Here is a 24,829-nt window from a genome sequence, read left to right as displayed (position 1 = left end):
CGGCAGCTTCATGCATACCAGGGACTTGTTACCATGACATCCCCATGAACTTTATCAGCATATGTACACACACATGCACACGAAACAGCACATACAAATGTGCATGCACACGAAACAGCACATACAAATGTGCATGCTCAATCAAAGAAAAATAGATTCTATTTATAGGGAACAAGCAGCCATGACCCCATGAACTTTATTGTGTGAAACAAACAGAAATGATGTTCTAAACCTTCCGGCAGCGTCATGCATACCAGGGACTTGTTACCATGACATCCCCATGAACTTTATCAGCATACGTACACACACATGCACACGAAACAGCACATACAAATGTGCATGCTCAATCAAAGAAAAATAGATTCTTATTTATAGGGAACAAGCAGCCATGAGGCAGGCACTCAGCACATTCAAACAGCGTCATTGGGAAGCTGCCCCCATTTTTTGCCATCCAAGGAAATTCTGGCTAAGACAAGATCATTTCATTTCAGACTCTCCAAACAGGGCACAAACGGACCAAAATTTCAGGTAGCAAAGATGGCATATACACCACTTAACCCACCCTCACAACACAAATTGATCTTACCAATACCTTATCAAACTATATCAATACTGCAGACAGCTCGAGTTACCTGTGTGGCGGGTGATTCTGTCTCAAGCTCAGTCATTATAGCACTGACCAAAGAAGAATTTGATATTTTCACCTGCAGGTTGACCAGACTAACAGATAAGAAAAGCTGATCTTGAATTTGTAAATTAGATATCTTTTATGCTAAATCTGACAATACCAAAGGGATGCAGAGAAGGGAGATTCCCGAGAATAAAGATTGAAAGAGCAACCCATCCATTCTACAAGGCAAACTAACACAGCTGATCTCAAATTTGTAAATTGAATATCTTTTATGCTAAGTCTGACAATATCTACGGGATGCAGAGAAGGGAGATTGCACGATAAAGAGGATTGAAAGAGCAAACTATCCATTCCACTAGGCAAGCCCTGCTAATTGCTTCGATTCGAACTAACACTAAGGAATCCTCAAATATTGTCCTTTAACACTGAAAACATCTTACAACACATTGCATTGAGTCAACTGGCTTCGTCATTCTAACTATCCTATACCTCAATTGCTTCTATGACGACTAAAATCGCTTGAGAATAAGATTCTACTTAATTAACCTTGAGCTGGAGAATGTTAGAACATATAGGCAATAATCACTCACTTGAATTTCTTGGAATATATCCTGCCATGTAAGGTTCTTTTCTCTCAGCCTGTCAAAAAAATTTAAGGTAGGAAAGTCAGGATGATGCCCATGTGTAGAGAGCCATTAAAAATTGCATCAGGAGAAATCTTGAGTAAATACTTTTCCCCAGTAAAATTTTGGTTGCGATAAAGGTCCATAAAAGAATCTGTAAGCTTTAATGCTTTCAATGCCAACACGCCCTGTCCAGAACGCTGTGGATCATAAATAATACAGACACAACGTTTTATGTTTTCCTGCATTAAAAAAGGCAATATTAGACACTGTTTGACATCCATCGGGATCAGCTGTACAAGAAAGAGAAGACTCTCATTAATATAGTACACATTTCAATTATTCCTTAACTCTTCTCCCAACGTTGGGACAGTAAAATACAAGATTGTTATAGAGATAAGGAGGCAGTGGTCTTCCAGCTAGGTGATTCCAGCATCCCTTTTTGAAAATTCGAATCAAGTTTCTTTTTTTTCTCTCCAGCTCAGCAAGAACAATAGAACTCTGGAGAAATGATCAAATCGTATGAAACTAAATGCATACATGTTGGATGCGTGGAGCAATGGAATGGAGATGGAATGCGAGGGATCACCATAGGGGCTACAAGGCACATATCAGGGCAAAGTGCTAACAGACTCCCCTCCATGGTATGGCTGAAGTACCCTGGAAACATCTCAGGTATACTTGGAAACTAGATCATGGTTGCACGTGTTCCTCCAAGATGGATACAGCAACCTATGATAGTACAAGGAGATCAGTAAGGCATGACGAAAAGCCTCAAACTTGCGTCGTGGTAGAACCTCAATGAAGAGATCTCCTAAGTTATCCTCCATGGGAATGTAGGATAACTATATATCTCTAGCTAACAATCACGATCGAACATAGTGATAGTGGACCTCAATGTGCTTCGTGTTAGTTAATGCCCCACATGTTTTGCCCCCCCCATTTATGAGGAGAAGGGCAAGGGGCTTAGGCGGTTAGAAGGGGGAGTGATTGAGAGGGGGTCGTCGACCAGTCAAAGTCAATGGTCGGTGGCCAAGGTCAAAGTCAATGGGCGGTGGTCAAGGTCAATGGCCGGTGGCCAAGGTCAATGGTCGGTGGCCAAGGTCAATAGCCAGTGGTCAAGGTCAATGGTCGGTGGTCAAGGTCAATGGTCAATGGCCAATGTCAATGGTCGGTGGCCAAGGTCAATGGTCGGTGGTCAATCCCCTTTGTGGCCTCTCCCCTCTATTATGTAAAGCCCCCTTCCCCCTCACTATAGCATAGCACTCAAGCCTTCAGCCTCTCAGCACTGAAGCTGATCCAGCAGCATGCACTTAGTAGGGAGAAGCCGACTTGTCTAGCCCGCCATTGGTGGAAGAAGATTGCAGCAACTGCTGCCCTTTGTAGCTGCTCTTCGCTCTTCTTGCAGCCTTTTGCCCTTCATTCTAGAAGGAAGAACTTGTTCAGTTTTACCATCTCCTTTGTTACTTTGTTGCTGCACTTTTGTTGAGTTGATTTCCAGCAAGTATTCATCTCTTTTGCTTGCATTGTACCGTGATTTCTAACATGGTATCACAGCCCATGTTCTAGGGCTCACCTGGGAGCTTGAAGGAAGGGACTTCCACGCGAGAATATTCGCCGAAGACGTTGCTGGTTCAAGTATTACTTGCTGCCCTTGCTGTCCGAACAGTAAGGAAGAAGATTTCTATCTCCAGACATGTCGACAAAAGCCTCATCCACGACAGCCCCCTCTCCCTCCTCTTCTCATCTTCTTTCTTCCTTCATCCCCCCGTCGGAGAAAGCGGGAAGCTCGATGGTACCAACTACCCGATATGGAAGGTGAAGATCCGGAGTCACCTTGTGGCCCGGAAACTATGGAGGCTCGTCACAAGAGGTGATCCAAGGCCGGTAGACACCTTGGACAGCAAAGGAAACATAGTTAACCTGGCGGATCCGGATGATCTCGAGTACTCGGAAGACCAAGATGCTCAAGCTCTTGCCATGCTTATTGGGACGACGACAGACACGATCATCCCGCATATGCAAATGGCAAAGACTTCCATAGAGGCATCGGCCATTTTGAAAGACCTCTACGAGATGGACAACACGGCCTGCATCCTCACTCGCCAGCATCAACTTCACAACATGGATATGAGTGAGGGAGATAAAGTACACGACCACTTGACAAAGGTGAAGGTTGTGAGAGACCAACTTGCAACAGTTGGTAAAAAGGTGGATTCAAGCCAGTTGGCACTGATGGTGCTACATAAGCTACCCAGGAGCTTCAAAGGTTTCGTGACGAAGGTCACAACAAGTCAAAGAACAAATATATACCTAGATGAATCCAGGAATATTCCCAAACTCATCCTCTAAAAACACAACATAGTGCAGTTTCAATCTCACGAGAGTCACTCATAAGATTGAGAACCATAAACTCCATCATGCATAGCAAGGACTAGCTACTATAACATCCCCACTGACGTCATCAGCGCCCAACAATGGGTGTAGACCATAGTATAAAAGTATGCTCTCACACATACAAATCCACACACCCACACATACTTGAGCATCCATTTATACAAAGTCTTTGTACTAAGTTTCTGTCGGAACTCCGGAGGTGAAGGGCAAACTCAGCCATGACGAAGGCTAGCACTAAAGGAGAAGGCTAATCAAAAAGTAGTCCAAATCTCTTCATTCAAGCTACAACTGCTTGTGAAGTCTAAACGATTTCATTTTAATCTCTCCCAAACGAGCATCTAAATCTAAATCTAGCTGGTAGGGCAACGCACCATTTAAGATAGAAAGAATTATAGCAATACCAATAGGCTGCAACTTGGACGAAAACTTCACAAGGTGAAATTTGCATGTCCGCTAATACGGCAGAAGCATATACCTAGATGAATCCAGGAACAATTCCCAAACTCATCCTCTAAAAACACAACATAGTGCAGTTTCAATCTCACGAAAGTCACTCATAAGATTGAGAACCATAAACTCCATCATGCATCCCAGGCAGACGAGAAAGCCCTAATGTCAAGGATAGGCCCAACAAGGGCAAGTCCAAGGACAAACTAACGATCAACAGCGCAAGAACATGAAATGCTTCTATTGCAAGAAGCCTAGTCATATGTCGAAGGAATGCCGCAAGAAGGAGGCAAACCTAAAGCAAAAGAAGCAGAACAAGGGCAAGGAGTCGTCAAGTGGGGAGGCCGCAAATGTTACCACAGAGAAGCTCTTCATGATCTCACAAACAAGCTCTGCTCTCTTGGCAAGAGAGAACGACAATGGCTGGTTCGTGGACAGCGGTGCCTCGAAACACGTCTTTCAAAAAGGATTGGTTCACCACCATGGAGTCTACTCATCCAGGCTCCAAAGTAACGGTGGGGGACAGCAGATCAAAAGGTGTTGGAAGTATTCCTTTCGTCACGAGCTCCGGAGAAGAGAAGGTAATATCTAGTGTACTTTATGTTCCTGACTTATGTTAGTGAACTGAAAGGAAAGCATAGAGCGAACACAAACTCAGAATTCTTGCTTATGGAATGAAGAAAGGTGAGGTCCTTAAGTAGGCACCTCTTACATAATCACTGACATCACTGATGACCTCTGAGCTCCACAATCATCTCCTCAATCTGCTCCTAGATTCTCTCAATCATCCTATGTGGCTTCTACCACCACCTAACAGTGCTTATGGGCACCTAACTGTGCCTCTAGCACACACACATAGAAACCAAGGTGTGCCTGGGGCATACACCTTGAGATATCCCAACATACCCCCCCTCAAGGGAATGCCTCAGGCTATGTCAAGGATACAGCTAGCACAAGGTGTCACATGCCATCTCATGGTGGTCATGGATCTATCAATGGCTAGGATCTCAAGCTAGCAAGGGTTCCCATGGGTGTAAGGTAAACAAAAGGGATACAAAAGACCTTCCAATGGTTATCTCCCCTGCATGTACATGCACACAATGTCTACAGGAGGTACCATGGAGCAAAAACACATACACATGGCCTACATCATATGGTGACCAGAGGTGTTTACAAAACACAATAGTTTATTTCATTCATTTTGGAGGACTATCAAGGCTGAGTACCTTGACTCAACAAAAAGAGAGATCTGGAGCATACATGGAGATGATTCAAAAAGCATAATCTTCAAAGGATGGCTCATCTTGTGGAGGCACATCAACTAAAAGTAGATTGGCATTTTCTGTCTTTGAAGTTGCTTCCTTTTTGGCTCTACAAAACTTTTCATTATGATTGTTTTTGCCACAGTGTTTGCATGGATTGATCTTGAAACAGTCTTTTGAGAGGTGATTAGACTTCCCACAATGATTGCAAGGTGAAAACCTGCCCTTTTGGATTTTTATGGCATAGGCTGTGTCATTGCCTTTCCGGAGTTCCATGTGCCTTTCTTCTTCTTGAGCACAGATAAGACCTTCAAGATTAGGATTAGGTCTAGCAAGATCTCTTGCTGGGTGTGTCGGAGCTGAGGATTCTCCAGCATTGGAGGCTGTTGAAGAAGAAGTTGAAGCCGGTTTGACAAGCCCCCAGAGGTTTTCCCTCATTAATGCAAACTTGACCTTCATCTGCCATGTGTGGAAGCCCTTACCATTGAACTTGTCCATATTCAATATGGTAGCCATGAGAGGGTCTAACCCAAGAATTGGGCAGTGTCTTCTCTCTTACAAGTGAAATATGAGCAACAAAAAGTAATCCTTCAAAGAGTAACAACTTGAATACTTTGACTTGGATTTCTCTATGTGACTGAAGTAAATGTCAAAGCATAAGGCAATTAGTCAGAGCAACATTTATGCAAGATGTCTAAGCAAAAAATGACCAAGTAGATGCTAGAAAATGAGCATAGCAGACTGAAAATAAATCTTGGTCAAACTACCAACTGTCCAAAGTCAAACTTAGACTTGCATAGTCAAGCTTTCATGGCCAAAGAGGCAGCTCAGAAATCTGCTTCAATTCGTCTTGCAGAGGTCGAAATTCAGAGGGCTTTTGTACTGGAGAGGAAGGTAAATAGGTAGAGCTTCTCCCTCAGAAAGGAATCGCACAGAAGACAGCCACATCGCCCAGCATTGTAGAAGAACCGTGGACTGGTTTTTTGACAAAAACTACCCGAATGCTGCTCCAAATGAGATCAGACTTGATGAGCAGCAAGGTCGTGATGTCGCCCAGCTCCCTCTGAAAGGAATTAGACAATGTAGCTCTCCACAGTGAGAACCAAGAAGAATGTCGTCGCACCTTCCTGAGACAATGCCGCCCGAAAATGGCGAGATAAAGCGTGGGGCTTATTCTGCAGATTCGCCCTGCCCTTGGGAAGACTCTCCTGAAAGATGAGATCCTGAGAATGCAGGTTTGAAGAGAACTCTCACTTCCAAAATCGACTTTGAAAGGGAAGGTGGAAGATGGAGGTGAGGAAGAAGATGATGATGTGGCACCTAACTAGGGCTTAAGGAGGATCATAGGGCTCTGATACCATGTTGGTAAACTGAAAAGAAAGCATGGAGTGAACACAAACTCAGAATTCTTGCTTATGGAATGAAGAAAGGTGAGGTCCTTAAGTAGGCACCTCTTACATGATCACTGACGTCACTGATGACCTCTGAGCTCCACAATCATCTCCTCAATCTGCTCCTGGATTCTCTCAATCATCCTATGTGGCTTCTACCACCACCTAACAGTGCTTATGGGCACCTAACTGTGCCTCTAGCACACACACACATAGAAACCAAGGTGTGCCTGGGGCATACACCTTGAGATATCCCAACAACTTATGCAAAAACCTTCTCTTTGTGAGCCAGATGGACCAGCATCAAATGTCGGTTCTCTTCAGCAAAGGTCAAGTCACAGTAAAGACCAAGGACGTAAAGGTGGTTGATAGAGGAGTACAGGACCATGGGTTGTATCGACTCAATGCCCTACTTGTTCATGATCACGGCCAGTCCTCAATATAGGTGGCAAAATCACCTTCCCATATATGACCTCAAAAGGGGCTTTCCCTGTAGAGCTATGTATTGTATTATTGTAAGCAAACTCTACCAACGGTAGATACTTTTCCCAGTCTGAACTTTGGTCACCCACGTAGCATTTCAGCATATCCAAAACTGTAGAATTTGCTACTTCACTTTGACCATCTGTCTGAGGATGGAAAGAAGAAGAAAAATTCAGATTCGTCCCCATGTTATCAAATAAAGCTCTCCAGAATAAACTGGTCATTCTGGAATCTCGATCACTAACAATGGACTTAGGCATACCATGATGCTTAAAGATCTGTGCCATGAAAAGCTTAGCCATATGATCTGCCTTTATGGTTTTGCGAACCGGAATGAAATGAGCTTGCTTGCTGAATCTATCAATGATAGTCCAAATCCCATCATTCCCTGACTTTGATCTTGGCAAATCAAAGATAAAGTCCATTGTAATACTTTCCCATGGTGCCTGAGGCACGGGAAGAGGCATAAGTAGGCCAGGTGCCTTCCGTCTATCATACTTCACTTTCTGACACGTAAGGCATTCAGTAACAAACTGATGTATATCTTTCCGCATCCCTGGCCAAAAGAAATACCTATCTAGTGCTAGAGTTGTTGCTGTAATTCCTCTATGTCCAGCATAGGGAGGTGCATGGCATTCCTCCAAAATCTTTTTCCTCGTCTCCCGGGTGATGCATAGGCAATCATCTTTCATTAGATACCCATCTTTAAGGGAATAGTGAGTGGTGGATTGCCCCTCTTGCATTTGCTGTAAAATTTCACCAAAATCTGCATCACGAGCATATTGCTCCCTCATGCCTTCTAGGTCCTGATGATAAGCAATAGTCACATTATTGACCTCGGGTCTTCGGGACAAGGCATCTGCCACTCTATTCCGAATTCCTGGGGTATGGACAATCTGAAAATAATACATTGACAGCATGTTTGCCCATTTCATATGCTTCTCGGAAAGCTTGGTCTAAGTCAAAAAGTATCTCAGACTTTGGTGATCTGTCTTAACAGTGAAATCTGCACCCAAAAGATAGTGCTTCCATGTATGGATGGCATGAATTACAGCCAATAACTCTTTCTCATAGATTCCTAGATCTCTCTCTGCATCCCGAAGTCTCCTGCTTTCATAGGCCACTACATGACCATTCTGATGCAATGCAGCCCCAACACATTCTCCACAAGCATCGCAATCAACATCAAAAGATTGATAAAGATCCGGGACTACAAGAATAGGCTCTGTAGTCAACTTCTCCTTGAGTGTATTGAATGCTTTCTTATGTGATATTCCCCATGTGAAGGCTGCATTTTTCTTAGTAAGGTCATGTAATGGAGCTGCGATATCAGCAAAATGCCTGATGAACCTTCTGTAGTAAGAACACAGGCCTAGGAAACTTCGAACTTCATGCACAGTTTTCAGCTCTGGCCATTCCTGAATGGCACGGATCTTTGCTGGATCCATCAGTATCCCATTTGTGGATATTATATGCCCCAGATAATGGATTTCTTCCAAGAAGAATTCACTTTTCTTGCTGTTTACATAGAGCTGATGATTTCTCAGCTCTTGAAACACTAAAGCAAGATGTTCCCTGTGCTCTTCTTCTGTCTTTGAAAAGACTAAGATATCATCAAAGAAAGTACTCGTGAAATGCCTGTACTTTCGGAAGATGCGATCCATCATTCTATTGAATGTGGTTGGAGCATTTGTTAGCCCGAAAGGCATCACTAAGTATTCATACAACCCGAATGTAGTGCGGAATGCTGTCTTATGCACATCCTGAGGCTGTATCCTCACTTGGTGATAGCCACTCTTTAAGTCTATCCTGCTGAAAACTGAAGCTCCATTTAACTGATCCAGCACATCATCAATGCGCGGAATAGGGAATCTATTCTTGATGGTCATTTTGTTCAGTGCGCGGTAATCGACGCACATACGAAATGAACCATCTTTCTTCTGTACTAGCAGTACAGGGAAACAAAAAGGAGACGAGATGGGCTGAATCAACCCTTTGGACAGCAAGTCCTGTACCTGAGCCATAATCTCCTCTCTCTGAGTCGCACTGACTCTATAAGGTGGTCTGTTTGGTGGCTCACTACCACGCATTAACTCTATCTGATGATCTTCTGGTCTCTCTGGGGGTAACTCCCCTGGCAAAGCATCGGAAAAGCAATCTTTAAAGTTTACAAGAAACTGAAACTTATCTTTTGTCTGCATCATTCATTTCAGCATGCATATCATTCTCTTTTTCTTTTACAAAAACCATGTACACAGAAATTGCAGACTTTATTGCTTTACCACATGTAACATCAAATACAATGGGGATAGTGTCCCCTTTATTCCTGGCAACTAAACGCTGATTTTTCCCCCTATGCACAAACTCCAACACTCTTTCAGGAAGAGTCAACTTCACTGCCTTGCGATGAAACCAAGGCATTCCCAAGACTACATCATGATGTTTCAATGGAGAAATGAAGAAGTCTTCCTGATCCACATAACTCTGTACATGAAGACGAAGCTTCCCTATCAAGGGAGTGATTGGCACAGGATTCCCACAGAACATCTGATCGGCATCCAAAGCCCTGCCCAACTCCTCCGTCTTTATTCCCAGCCTCATGGCTAGGTCCTCTGATATGAAATTATCAGTAGCCCCTCGATCAAATAAAATTAGCACTTGCTGGTCTCTGACTTTGCCCCATGATAGCAGCAATTCTCGTTCTTCTGGGTTTGAAACATGACCCAGTATGTCAGGAATTCCTCCTGCCATTGGCTTTTGCGGTCCTCGTGGCTTCTCTGCCTCTTTTCCCTTCGAAGTTGAAGGCTTTTCTGGGCACTGGGCGGCCACATGCCCCTCTTTACCGCACTTGAAGCATTTCCCATCTCTACGGGATTCAGCTATCTGTTCAGGGGTGAATGGAGATTTGCCTTTATAAGCCTTTGAAAACTGAGTACCCCTCGGCTTCTGAGGCTGAAACCCTTTCTTTTCAACCTTGGGGTACTCTTTCTTTTCTGATTTTGAAAAATCAGTTTTCTTCTTTTGGCACGTCCTGCATGCAAGGATAGTACCGTGGATGGATCTTGTAACGGCACAAGACTAGCTACTGAAGTTGAATGCATAAGGTCTTGAATGTTCTTTGCCCCCAAAGCATTCACTACTGCCTGGATTCTTGGAGTGAGACCTGCTCTACATTTTTTCTCATTTGGGTTCCTTTGGAGATCTTTTTGAAAGGTGCAACCTGCAAATAAGCATCCCAAAACTTTTGGTTATACACATCCACTGTATCTCCTGCATCCATATGCAAACTGTCCCAATCTTGAAGAACATGGTCTCTAAACTGTTTAGGCATAAACTGTTGGTAGAAGGCTTTCTTGAAGTCCTTCCACTTCTTTGGGGCTGACCCATCTGTGGTCTGTGCACTCCACCATGCACTAGCTGTCGCTGTCAAGTGCAAACTGACCATTCTTAACTTGGAGGATTCTGAAAACTTTTCCGTGCCGAATGCAACATCAAACTGCCTGATGAACTGCAATGCTTTGTCTGTATGACCATACTGTCCATTGAAGGTCATAAACTTGACAGATTTACCTCCCTCTTTGAATTCCTTGGTCTCTCTGGAAGACTTTCTCTTCCTAGACTTCTTGTGTTTCCTTCTTTTCCTGGATGGTTTATCTGATAAAGAAGAAGAAGATACAGAAGTCGAACTTGAGGTAGACGGTGATGGACTAGGAGATCGGTGTGATGCCTCTATCTCTTCCTGCTATGAGACCGTCCCCTATGAGATCTCTCTTTCACTGGCTGTACACGAGAGTGTGCCTCTGGCATTGGCACGTCATATACTGCATTAGGCATAGCTTCTGTTTGAAACAAATGTTGAGCCCTTGGATCCTTTCTGAGATTTTCCATCTCTTGTATACGAGTGTGTACCATCTGCTCAAATTCTTGCTGAGTTTGTTGCACACTTCTCTGATTTGGATGCGCATCCCTATCTTGTGAATCCCACTGGATAGGTGATTGAGCCATCTTCTTACAACTCGTCTGAGATCTGCAAATTTCTCGCACACACACTGTGTATGCAACTGATGCACGCTGCCTTCGCTTTTCAAAGAGAAAATTTACCTCAACAAGAGGTGTCTTGCATTCACAATCTATGCCAGTACTGGCTGTCAATTCAAGGCATGTACCCACACAGTTGCCAAAGCATCAACAACTATATTGCCCCTTTTCTGGCTACTGCAAATGACTTCAAAAAGCATCTGTTTTTCCCTCTTTTCACTGCTCAAAGGCATGCATACTCTTTTTCTGCAAATCTCTGTTTTCTCTGCTTTTCTGCTGCTTTTCTGACAGTAAAAGTCTGACAGGCAGGTGAAATCTGCTAGCAGAAACAGTCTCTGCAACTGTCCTCTTTTTTTTTTTTTTTTTGTGGGAAACAGTAACCAGATAAAGTAACTGACTGGTTACTCTAACCAGAATAACTGGCTCTGGTCTGGTTAGTCTGCAACTAGACTAACTGGACTGGTTACACCAACCAAACTGGTCTGGTTAGGCCAGATTAACTGGACCAATGTTGAACTAACTGGGTACTGGTTCAACTAACCAAAGTTAAACTTACCCACATTTTCACTAACCACGGGTCAACCAACCAGGAATTAACTGTACCAGGGTTAGTCTAACCATTGGTTTGCCATCTCAGCAGTCCAGCTGGCTGCCACATCAGCAGCTGCCTATCTGCCACGTGTCAATGCCATGTCATCTACTGCACAAGCATGCCACCTGGCTGCCACATCAGCTCGCACGTGCGGATGCCACGTCACCTGTGTGCCACGTGTCTGCTGACCTGGCAAGTTTGCCTCTGCCACGTGTGCCACGTCAGCTGGTGCCTTGCCTGCCACGTCACACTGGCTGCCACATCAGCCTAAGGTTCTAGACCTTGGCTGCTGATCAACGTCAGGCGTTTCGCATCACGTAAGAACGTTCGTCAAACACGAACCTGCACGTGAAGGCATCGCTACGCTTGAAGGCATCGTCACCACACGGGGAGCGTGACGGAATACTGGCCCAACTAAATTTACGTTCACGTCTCCTGCTATCGCTTCTCCTCAGTTCACGCCTGGAAGAGTTCCAACTGCAGGAACTTTTGCATCACAACGCGCTGGGCACACAGAAGAGCTTACGTTGTCCAAATTACACTCAGAGCCCGTGCGCTCCCTCAAAGCTTGTGAACACTTCTCCAAAGCTTCATCGGTGCACCCCTGTCGGGCCAATTATTACCCACGCAAGAAACAGGAACGCTTCCACAACCGTCTTCGTCACGACTCGAATGATGAAATCCTTCACGCCTGCCAATCTAAATTTGCGTTGGCCCTTTCTCTTCTGTGGTCTCTCTCCCAACAGAAACTCTCGTCAGAGGTGTCCTACGTTGGCCACTTGGATTATTCCCGAACCTACTACTTGGTCGTCACAGCTTCAGAAAACTGTGAAGCCATGCTCTGATACCAATGCAATTCACCAGCTCTCGTAAAAGATAGCATAGACACTCTCATTTGATCTCCCTCTCTCCCTCTCTCCACAGAGACACTAGGGCCCAGGACAACATGTCGGGCTGGACCCCCCCCAAGGTATTTTATTCCTTGAAGAGAATCTGTTACAAGAGTTCAGCGTAGAGCTGTCTGATACATTCCCAAAAAAATCCAAAACGTGAATCATTCATTACAAGAGCTTCAAGCTCATTTCAAATTGGCAACATGCCACTTGTCTAAAATCTAGACTAAGTCCTATTACATGCCACTAAGGGCCACTCTGGAGTCTTCAAAGCACTTGGTCACACGAACCGTCTCCTAGATGCTTGTTAGGCTCCCGTAGCGCTTAGGAAAAATAACTCTTCCTAGTATCTGCAACAATTAATTAAAGCGCACCACCATGGCACCCATTAATTGTTAGCGCTTTGCATGCAAATAACATACTGTGGACTAATTCTAGTCACGGTGGGCGTCCCCACTGAACACGTGCACACCTAACAAATATAAAAATATATATTTATTCTCTCGTTGACCGGAGTCAACACTCTTGATTAAAATTAAGGAGCTTTGACCAAGGGTCGAGGCGCCTTAATTATAACCAAGTCTCTCCAACCAAAGTTGGCACATCTTGGTTAACCGATGTTAACCCTCTTGGCGCATGCCAAGTCTTGTTGACCGAAGTCAACACTCTCTGACCGTAGTCAGCTCTATGGTTCTCTGGTTAACCGCAGTTAACCCTCTTGGTAATAAACCAAGTCTCCCCGACCGAAGTCAGGTTTACTTGACTAGAGTCAAGTATCTTTGACCGTAGTCAATCCTTTGACCATTAAAAGAATTCTTTGACCATAATTAACACATATAAAACTCTTTAATTATGATCAAATAAATGGTCAACTATACTTTGACTTAGGGTATTCACATTGTGGTGACAGGCTGTGGAACACATGACTCCATACGAGGCATACTACGGTAAGGAACCAACAATCTCTCACTTATGGATTTTTTGTTCTAACCCCTATGTTCATGTGCACAAGGATGAACGGAAGAAGCGTGATCCCAAAAGCCAGCAGTGCATCTTTGTTGGCTACAGTGAAGAGTCTAAGGCATACAGACTCTTTGACCCCAAGAAGAAGTAGATCATTGTAAGTCGAGATGTGGTGTTTGAGGAGACATTGCCAAAGACTGTTGATGATGATCAGGAATTCAGAGCCCTTTCCCCTCCCCCACCCAAAGATGTCATTGAGGAGGCCCCGCAGGGGGCCCCAGAACCCGAAGACAAGGAGGAGCAACCAGCTCCTGTACCCACTTCAGAGGATCCTCAGCCAACGAGGAAACTCCCAAAGTGGTATCCCAAGACTTTACAAGAGTCCCCAGTGACAGATATACCTGAGAGTAGTTCTAGCCTTCGGAGGTCCCAGCGGCATGCTTTGGCTTCATCTGCTCACTATACGTTGGTGACTTAGGTCACAAAACCCAAGTCTTTGAGGAGGCCAAGGACATCCTAGAGTGGCAGGCGGCTATGCAGATAGAGATGGACGCCATCCAAAAGAACCAAACATGGGACTTGGTGGATCGACCTCGCAAGAGGAAGGTCATCGAAACCAAGAGGGTCTACAAGCAGAAGTTCAAGTCCGACGGAAGCTTGGACAAATACAAAGCTAGATTGGTGGTGAAGGGATATGCTCAGTCAGAGGGTCTTGACTTTGATGAGACCTTTGCCCCAATTGCTCGGATGAGATCAATCCGGATAGTCATAGCTTTGGCTGTACATCATAGTTGGTCCATCTTTCAAATAAATGTCAAATATGCGTTCATGGGTCCCTGGAGTAGGAGGTTTTATGTTGAGCAACCCCCAGGGTTTCATGTTCCAGGGTCCACATCACCGGTCTGCATATTGAGGAAGGCACTATACGGGCTGAAACCAACCCCCAAAGCATGGTACCAATGGATACATGAGTTCTTTGACAGGATTGGGCCCGAGTCAAGAAGCTGCTTATGATAGAGTTCGAGATGTCAGACTTGGGGTTGCTCCACTACTTCCTTGGTATTGAGGTACCACAGAGCCATGACAGTATTTTCATTTGTCAGAAGAAATATTGTCATGAGCTGCTTAGGAGGTTCCAGATGGAGAGCTGCAAGCCTGCAGTTGGAGGTTGGGCTGAAATTCAGCACCATGATTCATCAACATTGGTGGATGTTGGTCATTACCGGCGATTGGTAGGGAGTCTTCTATACCTTACCAACACTCGGCCCGACATCTCTTTCCGCGTTGGAGTCTTATACAAGTTCTCTGTCAAACCCAGGGAGGCACACTGAAGAGCAGGATTAAGAGTACTACGGTACCTACAGGGTACTACTACCTAAGGCATTACCCATGCTTAAACCTTGGGGGTTTCTGTGATTCCGACTGGGCCGAGGACTTTGACACTCAGAGATCCACTACACGCTATTGTTTTGTGCTTTCTTCACGAGCTATCTCATGGCTTAGCAAGAAGCAACCTTTTGTTGCCCTCTCATCGACAGAGGCAGAGTACTGGGCTGCAAGCACCGCAGCATGCGAATCTTTATGGCTCAGATAGATCTTAGAGAATCTGGACCAGACACACGCGGAGGCGACCATGATCTTGTGTGACAACCAGAGTTGCATCGAGATTGCAAAGAATCCGGTGTTTCACGCCAAAACCAAGCACATCGAGGTTCACTTGTTAGAGAGCTCATCATCGATGGCATTGTTGAGCTGATGTACATCCCCACCGCTGACAACCTTGCTGATGTTTTCACGAAGGCTCTCCCTCGAGAGCAACTGGAGCATTTGATCACACGCATGGGTATCGGCCCACCGTTGGGTCATTAGGAGGGAGTGTTAGAATTCGTGGTTGATGCCCCACATGTTTTGCCACCCCCCATTTATGAGGAGAAGGGCAAGGGGCTTAGGCGGTTAGAAGGGGGAGTGATTGAGAGGGGGTCACCGACCAATCAAAGTCAATGGTCGATGGCCAAGGTCAAAGTCAATGGCCGATGATCAAGGTCAATGGCCGATGATCAAGGTCAATGGCCGATGATCAAGGTCAATGGTTGGTGGTCAAGGTTAATGGTCGATAGCCAAGGTCAATGGCCAGTGGTCAATGGGCTAGTGGCCAAGGTCAATGGTCGGTTGTCAAGGTCGAAGTCAATGGTCGGTGGCCAAGGTCAAAGTCAATGGGCGGTGGTCAAGGTCAATGGCCGGTGGCCAAGGTCAATGGCCAATGGCCAAGGTCCATGGTCGGTGGTCAAGGTCAATGGTCGGAGGTCAATCCACCACCCCTTTGTGGCCTCCCTCCTCTATTATATAAAACCCCCCTGTGATTTCTAACACTTCGTACATGCATGAAATACTGTATTACGCGCAACAGCTAAAGCACTCTAGTTGTCAGTGTAGATGATAGTAGAGGATGGCTGGCTAAAGTCAAGATTTCCAAGCAACTTGCGGAGCTAGACATACTCTACTGTAGCTGTGAATGCTGCCCTATACTCTGCTTCGCAACTGGAAGTAGCAATTGTAGGCTACTCCTTGCTAAACCATGAAATGCATGAAGATCCAATCATCAAACAGCTGCCACTGCAAGAAGATACTCTCGTGTCGTAACAGCCTGCCCAATCACTGTCCATGAAAGCATGCAAAACCAGTGAAAGCATGAGTGGCCTTCAAGTAATAGAAGGGCCGCCATGGCTTGCCAATGCTGAGTGTTGGGCTTGTGCATGTACCTGCTTAACTGGGAAACGGCATACTGTAGATCAGGCCAGGTATGACATAAGTAAATGAGGCAGCCCACAGCATGTTAATAAAGGGTGGCATCAAATGGGGACACTCCCATCCTCTGAAGAGAAACAAAAACCAGGCTCAAATGGTGTAGAAACCGGCTTGCAATCCTTGAACTGGAAGCAATGTAAGAGCTGTCCAATGTACTCATCATTATACCCCCCTCAAGACAAACAAATTGGATGCCCAAGTAGTAGTGCAACCTGCCCATATCTCTCATTGCAAATTGTTTCTGCAAATCAGCCTTGAAATCTGCAATTTTTTGCATCTTAGACCAAGTGATAAGCATGTCATCCACATAAAGAATTAAATTCAAAAATTCTGATTCGCTCTTCTGGACATAAAGAGTGGCCTCTATAGGGTTGTTTGAAATCCAACGTATGTCAAATGTGCATGTATCTTGGCATACCATGCCCGTGGTGCCTGCTTCAATCCATAGAGGCCCTTTTTCAGCCGACAAACCTGAATTTTCAGAACCTTGAACCTCAAACCCTGGAGGTTGGGTGACATAGACCTCTTCTAATAAATCACATCACTGTGCATGAGATGCAACTTCTTGAATGCCCGAACGGCCCCATCTTTGGAAAATGAGAACCGATGCATTTTGCCCAATAAGCAGCCCTCATAGACATGTTTGGCAAGTGCATGCATGGGTGGGAGGTCTACCCTTTGGATGCATTTTCATCAGATTTAAGTGATTCAAATGCCCCAATCTCTCATGCCACGAATGTGAAACTGAAATGACAAATTAAGAGACCAAATTTGCTTCAATAGCTGGCTGTTTTTCATAGGCATCAAGATGGTACAGCCCACTGGAAAGTGAGCCAGTAAGTACAATGAAATCATCATACCGGTTGTCATACATGGCACAACAATAACCATAAAAAAGAACCCTGAAGCCATTTAGGGAGATGGCTGAGATAGATTTGTTGTACGACAAATTCAATATCTTACCAATGACCATTGAATGTACGGACCAATAGCACTGCTAACGGAAGGCAAATGAAACTTGCATGAACAAATCCCAAAGATGGCGCAAATTGCACTAATGATACTTCCATACGAACATCCGTACGATTGTGTCAACAAATTGACACTTCTCCCAAGGCATAAAGAAAAATCTTTATTGCATGGTCAAGAAAGTTTACTTTGGCTAACTAGAATAAGCTTTGTTTTACTTTTTCTTTGCATTGGTAAAAGAGAACTGTGGGAATGCCCACAAGGGACTAGGACTAGTCCAAGATTAGAATGCATGCATTTGGCTAACCTCTAATGGGTGGTATTTGTTTATTTTGGTGTGAGGGACCTTGAAGAGTGCAAAAAGGCCCTAAATTCAAGGAGCAAGTGCCAAAAAGCAGGTCCCACAAGGCAAAATTTAAAAAGTGTCGCCCCTACTTGAAAAGGGGGCCCACTAGTGCTAGAAAGTCCATTAACGGTACCCCATAGAAATGCAGATTTGTAACTATTTGTACAGCACTTTGAACGACCAAACTGAGAAAATCGTGCATGCAAGCCACGTGTGTTACTTGCCTTTTGGCGCACTCAACATGGCTAAATCACCCCACAAAGTGTTAAGCAATTACAATCCCCAATTTAGGGGCAAACAAACCAGCAGCCAGCAGGGCCATGCTGTCGGCCAGGCCAACCAGCTGGCCGACCTCCTAGGTCAGGCCTATAAAAGACTCCCTATCCCCTCACTCTCAGTGGACAGGACCTACAGCTGCTCCTCACCTCCTCCATCCTTTGCTGCAGCCTCTCCTGCTCCAGATCTAGCTATTATGCCTTCTCCATCCTCTGCCCCTCTATTCCTCTCCTCCAGATCTAGCCCTGGACCTCCAGCTGCTGCTCCAGATCTACTCCTTTTCTTCATCATGTTGCTATTTCAGATAGCCTGAAGGTTCCTTCCTCAGAGCATGCTGTTTTCAGCCATTTCCTAGGGCAGCTCCAGCCCTTCATCATCTTCGTCATCATCAAGCTACCGGAGGACTGCGTTTCGCTCCCTCTGCTGCTATCTTTTCTATAGTTTCTCTACATGGAATCATCTTTCTGATTCACCTCAGCCACGGTCCTTGAGACACGACGGCTTGAGGTTCTTGTATTCAATTTTTCATATTACCAAACAGGCACTATGTTTTCTAAGTTCCGTTCTTCAGTTGTGCCTGAGTATCGTCTATTTTTTATCGCTCCACTGCAAATCCTATCATTTCTCTATATGGTATCAGAGCCATGGTGATCTAAAGACCCCAGATCTCTGGTGATCTAAAGATCCTGCTTCTTCATGGACATAGGTACGGGGAGCATCACTCCTATGAACATATCAGCTTCCTCTTCATTCCACTGCGCACTACGGGAGAGAACTCCATCTTCTACTCCCAGCCCTCCCTCCCTTTCTAAACTGCATCTTCTACTCCCATCCCTCCCTCCCTTTTCGGTTTCAAGCTTGACCCTCCCCATTCCTTCGAACAAGGAGGTCATGATCCTTCACCTCTACCACCATCGGCATCGACTTCCAGGATCTACAAGTTCTCCCTAGGCGGGACCCTTTCTGTTCAGATGTGTCTTGATGACTGTTGTTTCGAATCTTGTCCAGCATGGAGGTGGGGTAGACTCCTCTCTCCCGAGGTCCAAGGTCGGGCACACACTGGCTCACTGTTCAGCTACGACCTCTTCCTTTGGCGGAATCCCACCATCTCTGAATTATCAGTGCTGCTACGACATATTTGTTCTTTACCTTTGCTTTTCCCTCCACCTTTCGGTGGTGAGAGGGGGTGGCTTATTCTATCGAGCTTCACAGTGTTCTTATTTCTGCTGATCATACATGTAACTAAGGCACTTGAGAAAGTGCACAATTCCCTTGCAAGGGCACTCCTCTCGTGACCTTCTCTGCATTTTTGCATTGCATCTCTTGGGCATTTCGCAAGGATAGCCACCGTTGACATCTCTACACGAAGCTCCAAGCACACAATGTCTACCCCTCCAAATTGGCAATTGAGAGGGGGTGTTAAGCAACTACAATCCCCAATTTAGGAGCAAACAAACCAGCAGCCCGCAGGGCCATGCTGTCGGCCAGAATCAAGCCGACTAGCTGGTCTGGCCAACCCAGACCAGTTGGCCGACTAGCTGGCCAGCCCACCGACCAACTGGCCGACCAGCTGGCCGACCTCCTAGGTCAGGCCTATAAAAGACTCCCTATCCCCTCACTCTCAGTGGACAGGACCTGCAGCTGCTCCTCACCTCCTCCATCCTTTGCTGCAGCCTCTCCTGCTCCAGATCTGGCTATTATGCCTTCTCCATCCTCTGCCCCTCTATTCCTCTCCTCCAGATCTAGCCCTGGACCTCCAGCTGCTGCTCCAGATCTGCTCCTTTTCTTCATCATGTTGCTATTTCAGATAGCCTGAAGGTTCCTTCCTCAGAGCATGCTGTTTTCAGCCATTTCCTAGGGCAGCTCCAGCCCTTCATCATCTTCGTCATCATGGAGCTACACGGAGGACTGCGTTTCGCTCCCTCTGCTGCTATCTTTTCTACAGTTTCTCTACATGGAATCATCTTTCTGATTCACCTCAGCCACGGTCCTTGAGACACGACGGCTTGAGGTTCTTGTATTCAGTTTTTCATATTACCAAACAGGCACTATGTTTTCTGAGTTCCGTTCTTCAGTTGTGCCTAAGTATCGTCTATTTTTTATCGCTCCACTGCAAATCCTATCGTTTCTCTATACAAAGTACTTCAAAAAGTACCCTTAAGGACTAAAAAGAAAATTCAAAAAATACTGACTAAAGCGGATGTTCAGTTATGTGCATGCAAGCTTGCATGCACACATGCACACCTAACCTTTACTACTTGCAGGCTAGTCGTAGCTCACTTTGCATGGCCACTTTACCGGTATATGCATGCAGCACATGTATGACACATACTTGCCACACAAATAAAGGCCCAAAGTAGAGGCTTCTAACAGTATTAGACTGCCAATACAGCTTTAAAGGCACACGGCCCAAAAAAAGCAAGCACATGCACCTCTCCCAAGACATGCAGCTCAGAAAAGTACGTGCATGTAGCCTCTCTTTTGCCACGAACTGAGGACAAGCAGCAAGCTGCTGTATCAGCTCCTTTCCTTCACCAGAAAAGTATCAATCGAAGCTACAAAAACCTGCTTAGGAGCCCAACACATGTCAGCATCAACAACTCCAAAAGTATTGCCAAAAACAGCTTCAGACAACAAATTCTTCAGCCAACAGAGGTGAATCTGTTTCTGACAGAAATGGCACCCCGAGAGAATTAGCCCTGCCAACATTCATTTCTGTGTAAAATCATCAGTGGAGACTTCACTAACAAAAAATGCAATCACAGCAGCACCTGCTGGAGAGTTCATCTGCAAAAGTGAAATTATTTCCTGTGTCTCGAGCTTTCTACCCATAAGCTACTACGAGTACTACTCGCCATTGCATCTGCTTCTATTCACAAGCTTCTATGGCCCTGACTTGCAAGTAACTGTTAGCTACCAATCAAGAGCTTCTATGGCCCTGACTTGCAAGTAACTGTTAGCTGCCAATCACAATAAGCCTGACGCTACAGCAAAGCAACAAACCAATACACAGACAAGAAGCACACTCAAGCTCCACTCATGCTGTGAATTCGCAGCACAAACAAACTCAAATTCAGCATGCAACCAACAAGCAAGTAGACAAATCAGATAGAGTAGACTTTGATACCAAATCAAACACCCGACAGTACGGCTAACCTAGGGTCAACAAGATTCTCTATCCAGAAGCTACCCGCAAACACCAACAGGAGTTAGAACACAAACACATGGTGTAGGCTAACACGCGTCATCACCCAACCATAGATCCTCGCAAGGATCACCCCCAAGCTAGAGGTCAGGCAACCCTAGACCAATGAACTCCTAGGTAAGACTACACATCCCGTATTGCACAGACCCATCGGTGCAAAGATGTCAAGACAAAATTATTAAACTGGACGGGCTCCATCTAACTGAGTATTCTCAAGAGGCCCCACTCCCAATAAATTTTCTAAACGAGCAGAGGCTCATTTATATAGGCATAGGGTGTCTTATGTGTCTCAAACCCTAAATCCAGGAACATGCCCAAACTCATCCTCTAAAAACACAACATAGTGCAGTTTCAATCTCATGATAGGCTGAAACTATAAACTCCATCACGCATAGCAGAGACTAGCAACTATGACATCCCCGCTAAAGTCATCAACAAATGCTAGTGAAAATGAGACGGAGATGACTGTGGAAGTGTTTACGAGGAAGGATTGTACAATTTCCTTGATGATTTTCATCTCAACTCCTACTAAGCTAGTTTTGGCAGTTGGGTGTAACATGCAACGGTTATCTAATCGTGTAATTCACAGCAAGACCTTCTTTAAACCTTTAGCGAGGAATGAGTGTTGTTTACCATAGAGAGAGGAAGGAGATGAGGGTAGAGAGAGAGTAGAGTCGACAACCGATTGGGTCCCTGTACCCAGTGAGGGCCCCCTCCCCCAATCAAGGGAGAATTTGCTTTATACTTGGATAACTGAGAAATACAAAGAACACTCTTCAAAAGAGCACGAAACACGCTTCTGAAGAGCTCACTGTGCACACGTATAGCAAACCCAAAGACCTGGGAGGCAACGCCGACCAATACCGAGACCTTGATGATGTCCACACTGACGATGTAGGACGCTTCTGCAAGGCAAGGAAGAGGCTTGTACTGTCTAGCGGAATGCAGGGTTACTGCGTGAGTGAGAGAGTGAAAAGCTAGAAGTGATAGATCCTATTAGAGAACTGAGAGATGACGGAAATATAGAGCTGAGAATGAGCTGTGTAAACTGTAAAAGAGAGCTGAGAAAGCTGAGGAAACAGTGTCCAAACCTCTCTCCGTTTGCTGGTCCAAACGTCCGACTGTTGTGCTGCGTGGTCACCTTCAGATCAGGCTGAACTGATGGCCAAGGGACTGAGGCTAGAGAAGGGCCAGATCTGAGGATCTCAGGGGCTGCACAGGAGGCTGAAGTGGAGCTGTAGGAGGACTGAAGGCAGGAGCAAACTGAATGAGAAAACAGGGAAGCCAAGGGGCCCTTTTATAGCGCTGGACTGAGCCAACCCAGTCTGTAAACAGACTGACTCAGTCTGTTTTACAGACTGGCTGGCCTACAACCAGCCTATAAAAAGGCCTCCCTGGCTCATTGGCCAGGGGAGTTTTTGGGCAGCCTCTTCCCTGCTTACCTGTCCAGCCTTTGGGGACCCTAAAGGGACTCCTGACCTAGGCTAAGACCTAAACTATAAGATGGAAACACTTAACCTACTATTCTCCAGTGGGTACTAGTGAACAAGAACTGACCACTGACTTGACCTAAGGCTCAGAGACTGACCTTCGTAGCTTGTGCCTGACTATCCCTGGACAAGGGCTCACAAAGGGATCACAGCATACGACAAAATCTCCTATCTGGGAATTATAATACACTTGTCGATGTAGCCAGTGTGTCACCTTGCACCCAAGTGCAGGGGTGCATGTGACATTCCCTCCTTAACTTGGCGGTAGGTTCATTGCTTCCAAGTAGTCCGCCAATATCTGGGGAAACTCCTGGAAAAAATCTTCGTCCAACCACACTGCTTCATGGGTACCTCGATCCTGGAACTTGGTGTAAAACTCTCGGATCCTGCATCCTGACCCATGCTTGAATTTATAAAGAAGGATCTATTCTGGCTGCAAAACTTCGGCTTCATCAAGAACTTCAAGTTGTTGCTCGTCGAAAATCTCTGAAAGAGGAGGCCCAAAATATGGCTTCAACCAAGCTACATGGAACACGACGTGCATAGTCCAACTGTCTGGTAGGCATAACTTCATTGAGACATCGTTGATCTTTTGAATAATAGGGAATGGTCCGAAGCTCCTGAAGGACAGCTTAGGGCATCGCTTGCCCACCTACTTCAATCGTTGCTTGATAATGCGTAAATACACCCATTGACCCTCTTTATACTGAACATCTCGTCTGGATTTATTAGCTTGGCGTGTATACGATGCGGCTTTTCACGGACTCCGTAATCACTGCCATGGATTCGGTGGTTTTGTTGGCTTCAAGAGATGGAGACACCATCCGGGTGAGGAGTGAGGTAAATCGCCGTCCAAACGCCGCTTCATAAGGTGTGTGACCAATACTTGAAGAATAGGTATCGTTCAAAATGGCCTGCACAAGCGGAAGAAACTGCTCCCACTCTCCCTGAGCATCATGACAATATGATTTCAAAATATCAAATGCCATATCATTATACTTTTTCGTCTCGCCGTTCGATTGCCGATGGAAAGCGCTGGACATCTGCAGCTTAGTACCAAAATTATCAAACAAGGCTCACCAAAAGTTAGACGTAAACTTAGAGTCCCTGTCGGATGTGATGGTCTGTGGCATCCCTCCAATGGGATACCAATACTTGATAAACAAACGAGCTACATCTTCAACGCTGGCCATTTGTTTGCAGGAAATGAGCATACATTCTAACTCCCCCTCCATAGACTTTAAAAATCGATAAGGGAACTTACTTGGAGGTGTCGAGTCCAGAAGTAGATCGATGCGATGGTCTTCCAATCGGTTGGGAGGTAGCTGGGGTGGCAGATCGTCCCGGAGCATGATGTCTTTGAACTCTTGAAGTAGATCCACCATTGCTTGCCCCATCGGAGGAGCGGCTTGAACTGCAGTGCTCTGGCACTGGACATAGACAAGTGCACACATGGCACCCTTGCAGACGGCGCGACCTGCTTGAATATGAGAGATTAATGGAATCCCTGGTATGCTCCGATCACCGCGTATCACGGCAGGCTCAGGTAAACCTTCCACAATCGTGAAGATGTCCTATCGCCAATCAGGCGTCGGAACATGCTCACGGAACCATTGAATCCCAAGGATCATGTCGCACCCCATCAAAGGGAGTCAATATAAAATCCCGCATAAACATGGCCTTCTAAACTACAAAAGCGAACTGGATGGCCTTATGCGTGATGTGTGTGCGCAAGCCATGCGTGAACCCGTCCACTGTAAGCTTGTGAGGCACCAAGGTGCACCCCACAGTCTTGGCAAGCTGAGGGGAGATGGCATCTTCTTAACTCCCCATATGGAACAGGACAATAAAATGATGCCCGTTAGCTATGCCATACGCTCGAATAAGCACCTTCTTTTGATTTGAGAAGTCGCCCTCCTTCTTACCTTGAAAGACCACCGTGGAAACGGCGTTCAAAGCAGGGAAGACGGCATTTGTAGCTGAGGATGGAGGCGGAGCTGGAAGAGCCAATACATTAG

The 24,829-nt window shown here is 45.5% G+C and overlaps 1 protein-coding gene across 1 annotated transcript in view; it reads right to left on the bottom strand.

Annotated features, from left to right (window-relative positions):
• TIF3H1 (translation initiation factor 3 subunit H1) overlaps positions 1-24,829 on the bottom strand; it is a 34,739-nt gene that overhangs the window by 1,869 nt on the left and 8,041 nt on the right. The window contains exons 6-8 of the mRNA XM_087400925.1: positions 1,363-1,496; positions 1,222-1,270; positions 633-704 (exon numbers count right to left, since the gene is read on the bottom strand). Coding sequence (XP_087257051.1) covers positions 633-704; positions 1,222-1,270; positions 1,363-1,496 — 255 coding nt within the window. The remainder of the gene's footprint in view (positions 1-632; positions 705-1,221; positions 1,271-1,362; positions 1,497-24,829) is intronic.

The sequence above is a fragment of the Dipteris shenzhenensis genome, chromosome 29, assembly GCF_047967505.1.
Source record: "Dipteris shenzhenensis isolate YYH24624 ecotype China chromosome 29, Dip_SZ_1.0, whole genome shotgun sequence".
In the NCBI taxonomy this organism is placed as follows: Eukaryota; Viridiplantae; Streptophyta; class Polypodiopsida; order Gleicheniales; family Dipteridaceae; genus Dipteris; species Dipteris shenzhenensis.
This window is presented reverse-complemented; position numbering and strand designations above follow the sequence as displayed.